At 48.8% G+C, this 13661-nt stretch overlaps 1 protein-coding gene across 2 annotated transcripts in view; it reads left to right on the top strand.

Moving 5' to 3' along the window:
* Nucleotides 1-4162: 4162 nt before the first annotated feature.
* Nucleotides 4163-13661, top strand: part of LOC142748997 (MICOS complex subunit MIC60-like) — a 37498-nt gene continuing 27999 nt past the window's right edge. For both annotated transcript variants that reach the window (XM_075856495.1, XM_075856485.1), the window contains exon 1: nt 4163-4344. In XM_075856495.1, coding sequence (XP_075712610.1) covers nt 4300-4344 — 45 coding nt within the window. In that variant the 5' untranslated portion in view covers nt 4163-4299. The remainder of the gene's footprint in view (nt 4345-13661) is intronic.

The following is a 13661-nucleotide window of genomic DNA, read 5'->3' as shown; positions in this document are numbered from 1 at the left end:
GCCCTCTGTACACACAGGTGCAGTATATTGCTGTGTCCCCTCTGTACACACAGGTGCAGTATATTGCTGTGAGGGCTCTGTACACACAGGTGCGGTATATTGGCTGTGAGGGCTCTGTACACACAGGTGCAGTATATTGGTGTGAGGGCTCTGTACACACAGGTGCGGTATATTGGTGTGAGGGCTCTGTACACACAGGCGCAGTATATTGGTGTGTCGGCTCTGTACACACAGGTGCAGTATATTGCTGTGTCGGCTCTGTACACACAGGTGCAGTATATTGCTGTGAGGGCTCTGTACACACAGGTGCGGTATATTGGTGTGAGGGCTCCGTACACACAGGTGTAGTATATTGCTGTGTCGGCTCTGTACACACAGGTGCAGTATATTGCTGTGAGGGCTCTGTACACACAGGTGCGGTATATTGCTGTGAGGGCTCTGTACACACAGGTGCGGTATATTGCTGTGAGGGCTCTGTACACACAGGTGCGGTATATTGCTGTGTCCCCTCTGTACACACAGGTGCGGTATATTGCTGTGAGGGCTCTGTACACACAGGTGCAGTATATTGCTGTGAGGGCTCTGTACACACAGGTGCAGTATATTGCTGTGAGGGCTCTGTACACACAGGTGCAGTATATTGGTGTGTCGGCTCTGTACACACAGGTGCGGTATATTGCTGTGGCGGCTCTGTACACACAGGTGCGGTATATTGCTGTGGCGGCTCTGTACACACAGGTGCGTTATATTGCTGTGAGGGCTCTGTACACACAGGTGCGGTATATTGCTGTGAGGGCTCTGTACACACAGGTGCAGTATATTGCTGTGAGGGCTCTGTACACACAGGTGCAGTATATTGCTGTGAGGGCTCTGTACACACAGGTGCAGTATATTGCTGTGAGGGCTCTGTACACACAGGTGCAGTATATTGCTGTGTCGGCTCTGTACACACAGGTGCAGTATATTGCTGTGAGGGCTCTGTACACACAGGTGCGGTATATTGCTGTGAGGGCTCTGTACACACAGGTGCGGTATATTGCTGTGAGGGCTCTGTACACACAGGTGCGGTATATTGCTGTGTCCCCTCTGTACACACAGGTGCGGTATATTGCTGTGAGGGCTCTGTACACACAGGTGCGGTATATTGCTGTGAGGGCTCTGTACACACAGGTGCGGTATATTGCTGTGTGCCCTCTGTACACAGGTGCGGTATATTGGTGTGAGGGCTCTGTACACACAGGTGCGGTATATTGCTGTGAGGGCTCTGTACACACAGGTGCGGTATATTGGTGTGTCGGCTCTGTACACACAGATGCAGTATATTGCTGTGAGGGCTCTGTACACACAGGTGCAGTATATTGCTGTGAGGGCTCTGTACACACAGGTGCAGTATATTGCTGTGAGGGCTCTGTACACACAGGTGCAGTATATTGCTGTGAGGGCTCTGTACACACAGGTGCAGTATATTGCTGTGTCGGCTCTGTACACACAGGTGCAGTATATTGCTGTGAGGGCTCTGTACACACAGGTGCGGTATATTGGTGTGAGGGCTCTGTACACACAGGTGCGGTATATTGCTGTGTCCCCTCTGTACACACAGGTGCGGTATATTGCTGTGAGGGCTCTGTACACACAGGTGCAGTATATTGCTGTGAGGGCTCTGTACACACAGGTGCAGTATATTGCTGTGAGGGCTCTGTACACACAGGTGCAGTATATTGGTGTGTCGGCTCTGTACACACAGGTGCGGTATATTGCTGTGGCGGCTCTGTACACACAGGTGCGGTATATTGCTGTGGCGGCTCTGTACACACAGGTGCGTTATATTGCTGTGAGGGCTCTGTACACACAGGTGCGGTATATTGCTGTGAGGGCTCTGTACACACAGGTGCAGTATATTGCTGTGAGGGCTCTGTACACACAGGTGCAGTATATTGCTGTGAGGGCTCTGTACACACAGGTGCAGTATATTGCTGTGAGGGCTCTGTACACACAGGTGCAGTATATTGCTGTGTCGGCTCTGTACACACAGGTGCAGTATATTGCTGTGAGGGCTCTGTACACACAGGTGCGGTATATTGCTGTGAGGGCTCTGTACACACAGGTGCGGTATATTGCTGTGAGGGCTCTGTACACACAGGTGCGGTATATTGCTGTGTCCCCTCTGTACACACAGGTGCGGTATATTGCTGTGAGGGCTCTGTACACACAGGTGCGGTATATTGCTGTGAGGGCTCTGTACACACAGGTGCGGTATATTGCTGTGTGCCCTCTGTACACAGGTGCGGTATATTGGTGTGAGGGCTCTGTACACACAGGTGCGGTATATTGCTGTGAGGGCTCTGTACACACAGGTGCGGTATATTGGTGTGTCGGCTCTGTACACACAGATGCAGTATATTGCTGTGAGGGCTCTGTACACACAGGTGCAGTATATTGCTGTGAGGGCTCTGTACACACAGGTGCAGTATATTGCTGTGAGGGCTCTGTACACACAGGTGCAGTATATTGCTGTGAGGGCTCTGTACACACAGGTGCAGTATATTGCTGTGTCGGCTCTGTACACACAGGTGCAGTATATTGCTGTGAGGGCTCTGTACACACAGGTGCGGTATATTGGTGTGAGGGCTCTGTACACACAGGTGCGGTATATTGGTGTGAGGGCTCTGTACACACAGGTGCGGTATATTGGTGTGAGGGCTCTGTACACACAGGTGCGGTATATTGGTGTGAGGGCTCTGTACACACAGGTGCGGTATATTGGTGTGAGGGCTCGGTACACACAGGTGCGGTATATTGCTGTGAGGGCTCTGTACACACAGGTGCGGTATATTGCTGTGTCGGCTCTGTACACACAGGTGCGGTATATTGCTGTGAGGGCTCTGTACACACAGGTGCGGTATATTGGTGTGAGGGCTCTGTACACACAGGTGCGGTATATTGCTGTGAGGGCTCTGTACACACAGGTGCGGTATATTGGTGTGAGGGCTCTGTACACACAGGTGCGGTATATTGCTGTGGCGGCTCTGTACACACAGGTGCGGTATATTGCTGTGAGGGCTCTGTACACACAGGTGCGGTATATTGGTGTGAGGGCTCTGTACACACAGGTGCAGTATATTGCTGTGAGGGCTCTGTAGACACAGGTGCGGTATATTGCTGTGAGGGCTCTGTACACACAGGTGCGGTATATTGGTGTGAGGGCTCTGTACACACAGGTGCGGTATATTGCTGTGAGGGCTCTGTACACACAGGTGCAGTATATTGCTGTGTCGGCTCTGTACACACAGGTGCGGTATATTGCTGTGAGGGCTCTGTACACACAGGTGCAGTATATTGCTGTGAGGGCTCTGTACACACAGGTGCAGTATATTGCTGTGAGGGCTCTGTACACACAGGTGCGGTATATTGGTGTGAGGGCTCTGTACACACAGGTGCAGTATATTGGTGTGAGGGCTCTGTACACACAGGTGCAGTATATTGCTGTGTCGGCTCTGTACACACAGGTGCGGTATATTGCTGTGAGGGCTCTGTACACACAGGTGCAGTATATTGCTGTGAGGGCTCTGTACACACAGGTCCAGTATTTTGCTGTGGCGGCTCTGTACACACAGGTGCGGTATATTGGTGTGAGGGCTCTGTACACACAGGTGCAGTATATTGCTGTGAGGGCTCTGTACACACAGGTGCGGTATATTGGCTGTGAGGGCTCTGTACACATAGGTGCGGTATATTGCTGTGAGGGCTCTGTACACACAGGTGCGGTATATTGGTGTGAGGGCTCTGTACACACAGGTGCGGTATATTGCTGTGAGGGCTCTGTACACACAGGTGCGGTATATTGCTGTGAGGGCTCTGTACACACAGGTGCGGTATATTGCTGTGAGGGCTCTGTACACACAGGTGCGGTATATTGCTGTGAGGGCTCTGTACACACAGGTGCGGTATATTGCTGTGAGGGCTCTGTACACACAGGTGCGGTATATTGCTGTGAGGGCTCTGTACACACAGGTGCGGTATATTGCTGTATATGTTGTAATTATCATTGTTAGTTTGATTTTCTGTTTCCATAGATAACTACAAAGTGACCGTTTCCACTGCACTGTGAGAAACGTTGAATAAAGTTGTTGAAAAAAAAAAAAAACAACGCACGCTGCTGCCTAGAAGGGGCGTGGTGAGACGAGGGGGCGTGGGCGGTGTCAGTTTGGCTGCGCGGTCACTCTTCTCATTCATCCTGTACCGGGACATGGTGTGTTGAGTCGGGCACCGGACTGATTCCTCCCCGTTACAACAGGGAACATGCTTCGGGTGTGCAGGAAGGCCCGCGCGGCGGCGCTCGCTAAGGTAACGTTACAGAAAAGTGTTTTTATGTCTGTGGGCAGCCATCATTGCTGGGTGGTGGGTTTTGACGTGGCCGACCAAGACCGGCCTCAGCGGCTGTGACCAGACCTCTCTGCTGCCAGCGTCTGGCGGTATTACACCGGGCGCTCCGGCCTTACAGAGCACCGCGTATTGCTTTTACCTTTAGCCAATCGGCTGTGATCCCTGTAAACCACAGTAACCAATTACAATGCGCTGTTCTTGCCTTGCTATCCAATCACTGGAGGATTTTATGACCTTTCAACTGTATAGTATAGAAGGGCGGGCTTTGCTGTGAGCGACGTGTTCAATGTCCAATAAAGTGTTGTTTTTAATGTGATGGACGTGAGGCTGATCTAATAGGAAGGCTCGGCAGGTCAGACACTGGCTGTGGTGTAAGGACAGATGTTGGAGGAGCAGCATGTCAGGACGCTGCAGTCAGTGACCGGTGTGCTGGGGGGTGCGCTTCCTGCTGTTGTCACACCAAATGTGAACTCAGTCCTGTAAGCAGCTGCTGAGGGATGCAGGGTGGCTGCGTTTAACCCCAGGAGGACGTGACCTTGTAGTGGGTGTCACTCCCAGACTCAGGGCCTTAGTGAGTCACTGCTGTATGCCGGCCCCTGACTGGCTGAGGACGTCCTTTAAGAACCACCGGCCAGGTCCCCACCAGGACTATGCAGATTATAATCGCAGTGTGAAGTGAATTACGAGGACGCGCCCACTACAAGATATCTGTATAACTCATGTGGTCTATTTTCTCATCTTTTACCTAATATTATAGCTGCATCAGCAACCGCCAAGAATATTACTACAAAACAACACAATCAACTTTTCACGTACTTCAGTTTTTATCGTTCCTTCGCCACTGCTATTCCTGTTTACCGGCGCATCGGTCTGCACTTTAGCCAATTACATCACCACGATCGACGCGTCGTGATTGGCCGTCCTGCAAACGTAACACGCCATGAGTCGGGAGTGTGAACCGATGTGGTGGCGGGAAAATTGCCAGGAAATTCTATCACTTTCTGACTTTTGGGTCCCCACCGATCCTGAGAATGAAGGGGCTGTGGTGCTGGTTTGTTGTGGCGCTCCCGGCCACTCGGCGGTGCAGGTTATTGCAGGGTGATTGGTAGGGCTGGGCCATTATGACCTAAATCGAATTGGTCATTAATTGAAAGTGTAACATCGATTGCGATCAATGAATGATTATTCAGACCACACCCCTTTTTGCATGATGCGCCATTGAATTAATATTTGTCTCCTGAGCCTGCTGTACACTAATGTATATAATATACCCCCTGACGCTGCCCCCACACAGCCCCAATAGTGCCTAATAATAATATACAGACGAGTGGAGGAGATCCCTCTGGTCTGTGCGGCGCAGACAGGCGCAATGACATCACTTCCTCGCGTCCGGCGATACATAGTGAATGGTAGAGCAGGGACCTTACTACGGCTCCCAGCCCCACCATCGGATTCAACTGTATCTGCGTCCTGAAGATGCAGAAACAGTTTAAGGGTATGTTCACACACACTAATTATGGACGTAATTCGGGCGTTTTTGCCACGAATTACGTCCGAAAGTTGCGGCTTGAATGCGTTGACAAACATCTGCCCATTGAAAGCAATGGGCTGATGTTTGTTCACACGAGGCGTATATTTATGCGCCGCTGTTAAATGACGGTGCGTAAATAGACGCCCGCGTCAAAGAAGTGACCTGTCACTTCTTGGGGTGTAATTGGAGCTGTTACTCATTGACTCCAATGAAAAGCAGCACCAATTACGTCCGTAATGGACGCGGCGTTCAAGCGCCTGTACATTCCGTTACGGCTGAAATTACGGGGAGGTATTCTCCTGAAAACATCTCCGTAATTTCAGCCGTTACGGACGCTGCCGTGTGAACATACCCTAAACCGGGGAAAAAAATTTAAAACCGAAATGCGTAGGATTGACTGTTGCGCTGATTTTTGGTTATTTTTCGATGGGTTGCATAGTGAATGGGGACAAATGCGGTTCTCTGCAAAGCTGGCTGGCAAGGAGCACTTTGAAGGGTCGCAGTGCCAAATTCAGCACTATGGCCCCGTCATTCTCTGGATCGGGGGGGTCCCAGTGATAAAGTGTTGGCATATCCTAGCAATTTTCAGATCAATAGTACATAAGTATACGTAATATTAATAACTAACAATTCTTTGGTGCATAAATGGGGGGTTTTGGGTAATTATAAACCTATATTATATATATCATACACTAAACTGTTCAACCATAACCTTTTCATTGCTGCAACAATCTTCACACTTTTGACTAGAAAAAATACAATCATGTTATACCCTCAGACTTATATATATGATGAAAAAGGCCACCTTGCGCTTTACACACATGGGCGACGTCATGCGGTTTGGCAGCAAAGCTTAACGTGGTATAAAAAAACGCACAGCAATTCATGTTTGTAGCTAAAAGTTGGACCCAAGCAGAGGCTGAGAGTATAAGGCTGGATTCACATGAGCATGTTCGGTCCGTAAAGAACGGAACGTATTTCGGCCGCAAGTCCCGGACCGAACACAGTGCAGGGAGCCGGGCTCCTAGCATCATAGTTATGTACGACGCTAGGAGTCCCTGCCTCGCTGCAGGACAACTGTCCCGTACTGTAATCATGTTTTCAGTATGGGACAGTAGTTCCACGGAGAGGCAGGGACTCCTAGCGTCGTACATAACTATGATGCTATGAGCCCGGCTCCCTGCACTGTGTTCGGTCCGGGACTTGCGGCAGAAATACGATCAAATGTCACTTAGGGCCTGTTCACATCACCGTTCGCTTTCCGTTCCGGGTTCCGTCGGAGGTTTCCGTTGTGGAACCCCGCAACGGAAAGTCAAACGGAAACCACAGCTTCTGTTTGCATCACCTGTTGATATCAATGGTGACGGAAACACTGCTAATGGTTTCCGTTTGTCACAGTTCCGGCAGGTTTTCGTTTTTCCGACGGAATCAATAGCGCAGTTGACTGCGCTATTGATTCCGTCATTAAAACGGAAACCATTAGCAGTGTTTCCATCAACATTTATATCAATGGTGATGCAAACGGAAGCTGTGGTTTCCGTTTGACTTTCCATTGCGGGGTTCCACAACGGAAACCTCAGATGGAAAGTGAACGGTGATGTGAACAGCCACTATGTGCTGCCACATACACACACTATAATGTTACTCAAGTGTCCTGACAGTGAATATACATTACCTCCAGCCGGGACGTGATGTCTATTCACAATCCCGACACTTTGTTAACGTTTGTGTGAGATTTACAGCAAGGCAAACGTAATCTCGCGTGATTAAGCTGTCATTTAAAACGAGATTACGCTTGCCTTGCTGTAAATCTCACACAAACGTTAACAAAGTGTCGGGATTGTGAATAGACATCACGTCCCGGCTGGAGGTAATGTATATTCACCGTCAGGACACTTGAGTAATGTGTATGTGGCTGCACATAGTGATCTAGTAAGATCACTATGTGCTGTGTAAATGGATTGAGAGAAGTGTATGACGCTGATTGGTCACTGATTGGTCAGCATCATAGACTTCTCTCCATAACGCCCACTTGGCCAAAAAGTAAAACACGCCCAGTTGTCCATTAAGAAACTCATTAGCATAAAATTAATATCGGTCATAACTCCGTCTAAATAAAAAACACTGCTGTTCTCTACATTACAGCGCCGATCACATCATGTACAATATAGGCCACTTATAATGTGGTGACAGAGCCTCTTTAAATGAAACAATGTTGGATATTTTTTATACTCTGTGCCATGTGAGTGCGCTTTTAAAAATGCATGAAATCCCAATATTGCTGTCATTTTTATCTAATGAGGCTCCTGCCCTAAATTACAGAAAATCCTCATAAAATTTATTTTTCTGCAACGCTATATGACATAAAATCAAAGTGTACTTATTGCATGCAATTTTGTAGTGTGATATTGTGCAAGACATCACATTCAGTAGGTCAACATGGCAGCCTGTATGAGATTAGTAAGAAAGGGTCTGTTTTTTGTTTTTTTCCCCCAGAAACAGCCTCCCTCTTGTCCATGGGTTATCTGATATTGCAGGGTGTATGACGTTAACTTGTTCTCAGGCCCCTTCAATTGTTTTCTGTATGCATCTTAGTCTTATTTAGATGTGATGCATTAAAGGGTTATTCTGATCTCAGATATATATGGCATAGCCACAGGAAATCCCAGAAATGTGATACAAACAGGTTCCACCTCTGGGACCCGCACCTATCTGGAGTACTGGGGTTCCCCCTACATCCCTCCGAACTGGCAAGGCGGCCGCTACATCCAGGCAGAGAGTGACTGCAAAATGCAACTTAAAGGGGTTATCCCACCACTTCATATCACAATCATTGCATAGATGATTTTAAAAAAATTTATGTTTTCCACTTACACGCGGTTATGAAGGAGACTTCTTCTCAGGGTAGGAGCGGAGCCTCTGTAGTAACATGGCAGTATATAGTAGAGGAGACTTCTTGGGGTAGGAGCGGAGTCTCTGTAGTAACATGGCAGTATATAGTAGAGGAGACTTCTCAGGGTAGGAGCGGAGCCTCTGTAGTAACATGGCGGTATATAGTAGAGGAGACTTCTCAGGGGAGGAGCGGAGCCTCTGTAGTAACATGGCGGTATATAGTAGAGGAGACTTCTCGAGGTAGGAGCGGAGCCTCTGTAGTAACATGGCAGTATATAGTAGAGGAGACTTCTCAGGGGAGGAGCAGAGTCTCTGTAGTAACATGGCGGTATATAGTAGAGGAGACTTCTCAGGGGAGGAGCGGAGTCTCTGTAGTAACATGGCGGTATATAGTAGAGGAGACTTCTCGGGGTAGGAGCGGAGCCTCTGTAGTAACATGGCTGTATATAGTAGAGGAGACTTCTGCTCAGGGGAGGAGCAGAGTCTCTGTAGTAACATGGCAGTATATAGTAGAGGAGACTTCTCGGGGTAGGAGCGGAGCCTCTGTAGTAACATGGCGGTATATAGTAGAGGAGACTTCTCAGGGTAGGAGCGGAGCCTCTGTAGTAACATGGCTGTATATAGTAGAGGAGACTTCTCAGGGTAGGAGCGAAGCCTCTGTAGTAACATGGCTGTATATAGTAGAGGAGACTTCTCAGGGTAGGAGCGGAGCCTCTGTAGTAACATGGCTGTATATAGTAGAGGAGACTTCTCAGGGGAGGAGCAGAGTCTCTGTAGTAACATGGCTGTATATAGTAGAGGAGACTTCTCAGGGGAGGAGCAGAGCCTCTGTAGTAACATGGCTGTATATAGTAGAGGAGACTTCTCAGGGTAGGAGCGAAGCCTCTGTAGTAACATGGCTGTATATAGTAGAGGAGACTTCTCAGGGGAGGAGCAGAGTCTCTGTAGTAACATGGCTGTATATAGTAGAGGAGACTTCTCAGGGTAGGAGCGGAGCCTCTGTAGTAACATGGCTGTATATAGTAGAGGAGACTTCTCAGGGTAGGAGCGGAGCCTCTGTAGTAACATGGCTGTATATAGTAGAGGAGACTTCTCAGGGGAGGAGCAGAGTCTCTGTAGTAACATGGCTGTATATAGTAGAGGAGACTTCTCGGGGTAGGAGCGGAGCCTCTGTAGTAACATGGCTGTATATAGTAGAGGAGACTTCTCAGGGGAGGAGCGGAGTCTCTGTAGTAACATGGCTGTATATAGTAGAGGAGACTTCTCAGGGTAGGAGCGGAGCCTCTGTAGTAACATGGCTGTATATAGTAGAGGAGACTTCTCAGGGGAGGAGCAGAGCCTCTGTAGTAACATGGCTGTATATAGTAGAGGAGACTTCTCAGGGTAGGAGCGGAGCCTCTGTAGTAACATGGCAGTATATAGTAGAGGAGACTTCTCCGGGTAGGAGCGGAGCCTCTGTAGTAACATGGCTGTATATAGTAGAGGAGACTTCTCCGGGTAGGAGCGGAGCCTCTGTAGTAACATGGCGGTATATAGTAGAGGAGACTTCTCAGGGGAGGAGCGGAGCCTCTGTAGTAACATGGCGGTATATAGTAGAGGAGACTTCTCAGGGTAGGAGCGGAGTCTCTGTAGTAACATGGCAGTATATAGTAGAGGAGACTTCTCTGGGTAGGAGCGGAGCCTCTGTAGTAACATGGCGGTATATAGTAGAGGAGACTTCTCAGGGGAGGAGCAGAGCCTCTGTAGTAACATGGCGGTATATAGTAGAGGAGACTTCTCAGGGGAGGAGCGGAGTCTCTGTAGTAACATGGCAGTATATAGTAGAGGAGACTTCTTCTCAGGGTAGGAGCGGAGCCTCTGTAGTAACATGGCGGTATATAGTAGAGGAGACTTCTCAGGGGAGGAGCGGAGCCTCTGTAGTAACATGGCGGTATATAGTAGAGGAGACTTCTCAGGGTAGGAGCGGAGTCTCTGTAGTAACATGGCAGTATATAGTAGAGGAGACTTCTCAGGGGAGGAGCAGAGTCTCTGTAGTAACATGGCTGTATATAGTAGAGGAGACTTCTCAGGGTAGGAGCGGAGTCTCTGTAGTAACATGGCAGTATATAGTAGAGGAGACTTCTCAGGGTAGGAGCGGAGTCTCTGTAGTAACATGGCAGTATATAGTAGAGGAGACTTCTCAGGGTAGGAGCGGAGCCTCTGTAGTAACATGGCAGTATATAGTAGAGGAGACTTCTCAGGGGAGGAGCAGAGTCTCTGTAGTAACATGGCAGTATATAGTAGAGGAGACTTCTCAGGGGAGGAGCAGAGTCTCTGTAGTAACATGGCTGTATATAGTAGAGGAGACTTCTCGGGGTAGGAGCAGAGTCTCTGTAGTAACATGGCTGTATATAGTAGAGGAGACTTCTCAGGGTAGGAGCGGAGTCTCTGTAGTAACATGGCAGTATATAGTAGAGGAGACTTCTCAGGGGAGGAGCGGAGTCTCTGTAGTAACATGGCTGTATATAGTAGAGGAGACTTCTCAGGGTAGGAGCGAAGCCTCTGTAGTAACATGGCTGTATATAGTAGAGGAGACTTCTTAGGGGAGGAGCGGAGTCTCTGTAGTAACATGGCGGTATATAGTAGAGGAGACTTCTCGGGGTAGGAGCGGAGCCTCTGTAGTAACATGGCTGTATATAGTAGAGGAGACTTCTGCTCAGGGTAGGAGCAGAGTCTCTGTAGTAACATGGCAGTATATAGTAGAGGAGACTTCTCGGGGTAGGAGCGGAGCCTCTGTAGTAACATGGCTGTATATAGTAGAGGAGACTTCTGCTCAGGGTAGGAGCAGAGTCTCTGTAGTAACATGGCAGTATATAGTAGAGGAGACTTCTCGGGGTAGGAGCGGAGCCTCTGTAGTAACATGGCTGTATATAGTAGAGGAGACTTCTCGGGGTAGGAGCGAAGCCTCTGTAGTAACATGGCTGTATATAGTAGAGGAGACTTCTCAGGGTAGGAGCGAAGCCTCTGTAGTAACATGGCTGTATATAGTAGAGGAGACTTCTCAGGGGAGGAGCAGAGTCTCTGTAGTAACATGGCGGTATATAGTAGAGGAGACTTCTGCTCAGGGTAGGAGCAGAGTCTCTGTAGTAACATGGTGGTATATAGTAGAGGAGACTTCTCTGGGTAGGAGCGGAGCCTCTGTAGTAACATGGCGGTATATAGTAGAGGAGACTTCTCAGGGGAGGAGCGGAGCCTCTGTAGTAACATGGCGGTATATAGTAGAGGAGACTTCTTGGGGTAGGAGCGGAGCCTCTGTAGTAACATGGCTGTATATAGTAGAGGAGACTTCTGCTCAGGGTAGGAGCAGAGTCTCTGTAGTAACATGGCTGTATATAGTAGAGGAGACTTCTCAGGGTAGGAGCGGAGCCTCTGTAGTAACATGGCTGTATATAGTAGAGGAGACTTCTCGAGGTAGGAGCAAAGCCTCTGTAGTAACATGGCAGTATATAGTAGAGGAGACTTCTCGAGGTAGGAGCGGAGCCTCTGTAGTAACATGGCAGTATATAGTAGAGGAGATTTCTCAGGGGAGGAGCAGAGTCTCTGTAGTAACATGGCAGTATATAGTAGAGGAGACTTCTCAGGGTAGGAGCGGAGCCTCTGTAGTAACATGGCGGTATATAGTAGAGGAGACTTCTCAGGGGAGGAGCAGAGTCTCTGTAGTAACATGGCGGTATATAGTAGAGGAGACTTCTCAGGGTAGGAGCGGAGCCTCTAGTAACGTGTCACGGTGGGTGTGGACCCACTGGGCCGTACCACTGTAGCGGGATAGCAGCTGGCCAAACAGGATACGAATGCAAAGTCAATAGTTCGAATAAGTATACCTGTGGCAATACAGACAGTAGCTCTATGGCAGGCTCGGATGGGACCTTGGCAGACTCCAGGCGCGGTGAAATACAGCAGGCGTAGTATACGGCACCACACGACTCCAACTCTCTACGGCACAGGAACAAGGTAGCACAGGATACAGGTAGCAGAAACGGGAACAATGGGAACTGGAAAGCACTAAGGGACCATTTGCAAAGACTAACACGGGTAAACACAACGCTCAGGCAATGAAGGAAGGGACAGTGTCACAGCTATGTTACACGCCCCCTTGCCAGTACATGCCCCGTTGACCGGTCAGGGGGTTATTTAAATATCGGGCACTAAATATAACGGCACCGATATCTAAATAACGGAGGAAGGTAGAAAAAAAATGTAAAGTGCCCCAGGGTTTGTGCAGCCCTGCCCATTACATGCTGTTCTCAGCTGCACCTGTATTGGGAGGTGAAAGGTTCTCTAAGGCCGGGAATGAGTTCAAGCACGCACCCTAGTGGTCACTGCAGGACAGGACGGCCACATGTGCTGGCATCTCTGGGGAGGAATATGTCTGCAGCATGATAGAGGAGTCTGCGATTTCTGACCGCAGACGTTACAACATGGCAGTATAGTAGAGGAGACTTCTTGTCAGGTAAGGAGCAGAGCCTCTCTAGTAGTATAGCAGAGGATACTCCTTCGCTTATTATGATTGTAAAGTTCTGCATCCTGTCGGCAGATATGAACCATACACATGCCCACTCAGCCTTTTATAGTTTTATTGAATTATATTCTCATTGCTTTCTATGGGAGTGTATACTGTGAATGTCACACAGTATATCCCCTCACTACTCTCAATCCCATGTTATCGATCTGCAGGGAAGTCAGAAGGACTTTATTTTCCCAGAGTCCCTCTTCCAGCGGCACAGATTAGCAACCGCACCAAGGGGGACACAGGAAGCAAAAGAGAAAAGATGAGACGGGTATTTCTATATGCTAGAAACACTGCAAATTACTATAC

This window comes from Rhinoderma darwinii, chromosome 1, assembly GCF_050947455.1.
Source record: "Rhinoderma darwinii isolate aRhiDar2 chromosome 1, aRhiDar2.hap1, whole genome shotgun sequence".
NCBI lineage: Eukaryota > Metazoa > Chordata > Amphibia > Anura > Rhinodermatidae > Rhinoderma > Rhinoderma darwinii.
This window is presented reverse-complemented; position numbering and strand designations above follow the sequence as displayed.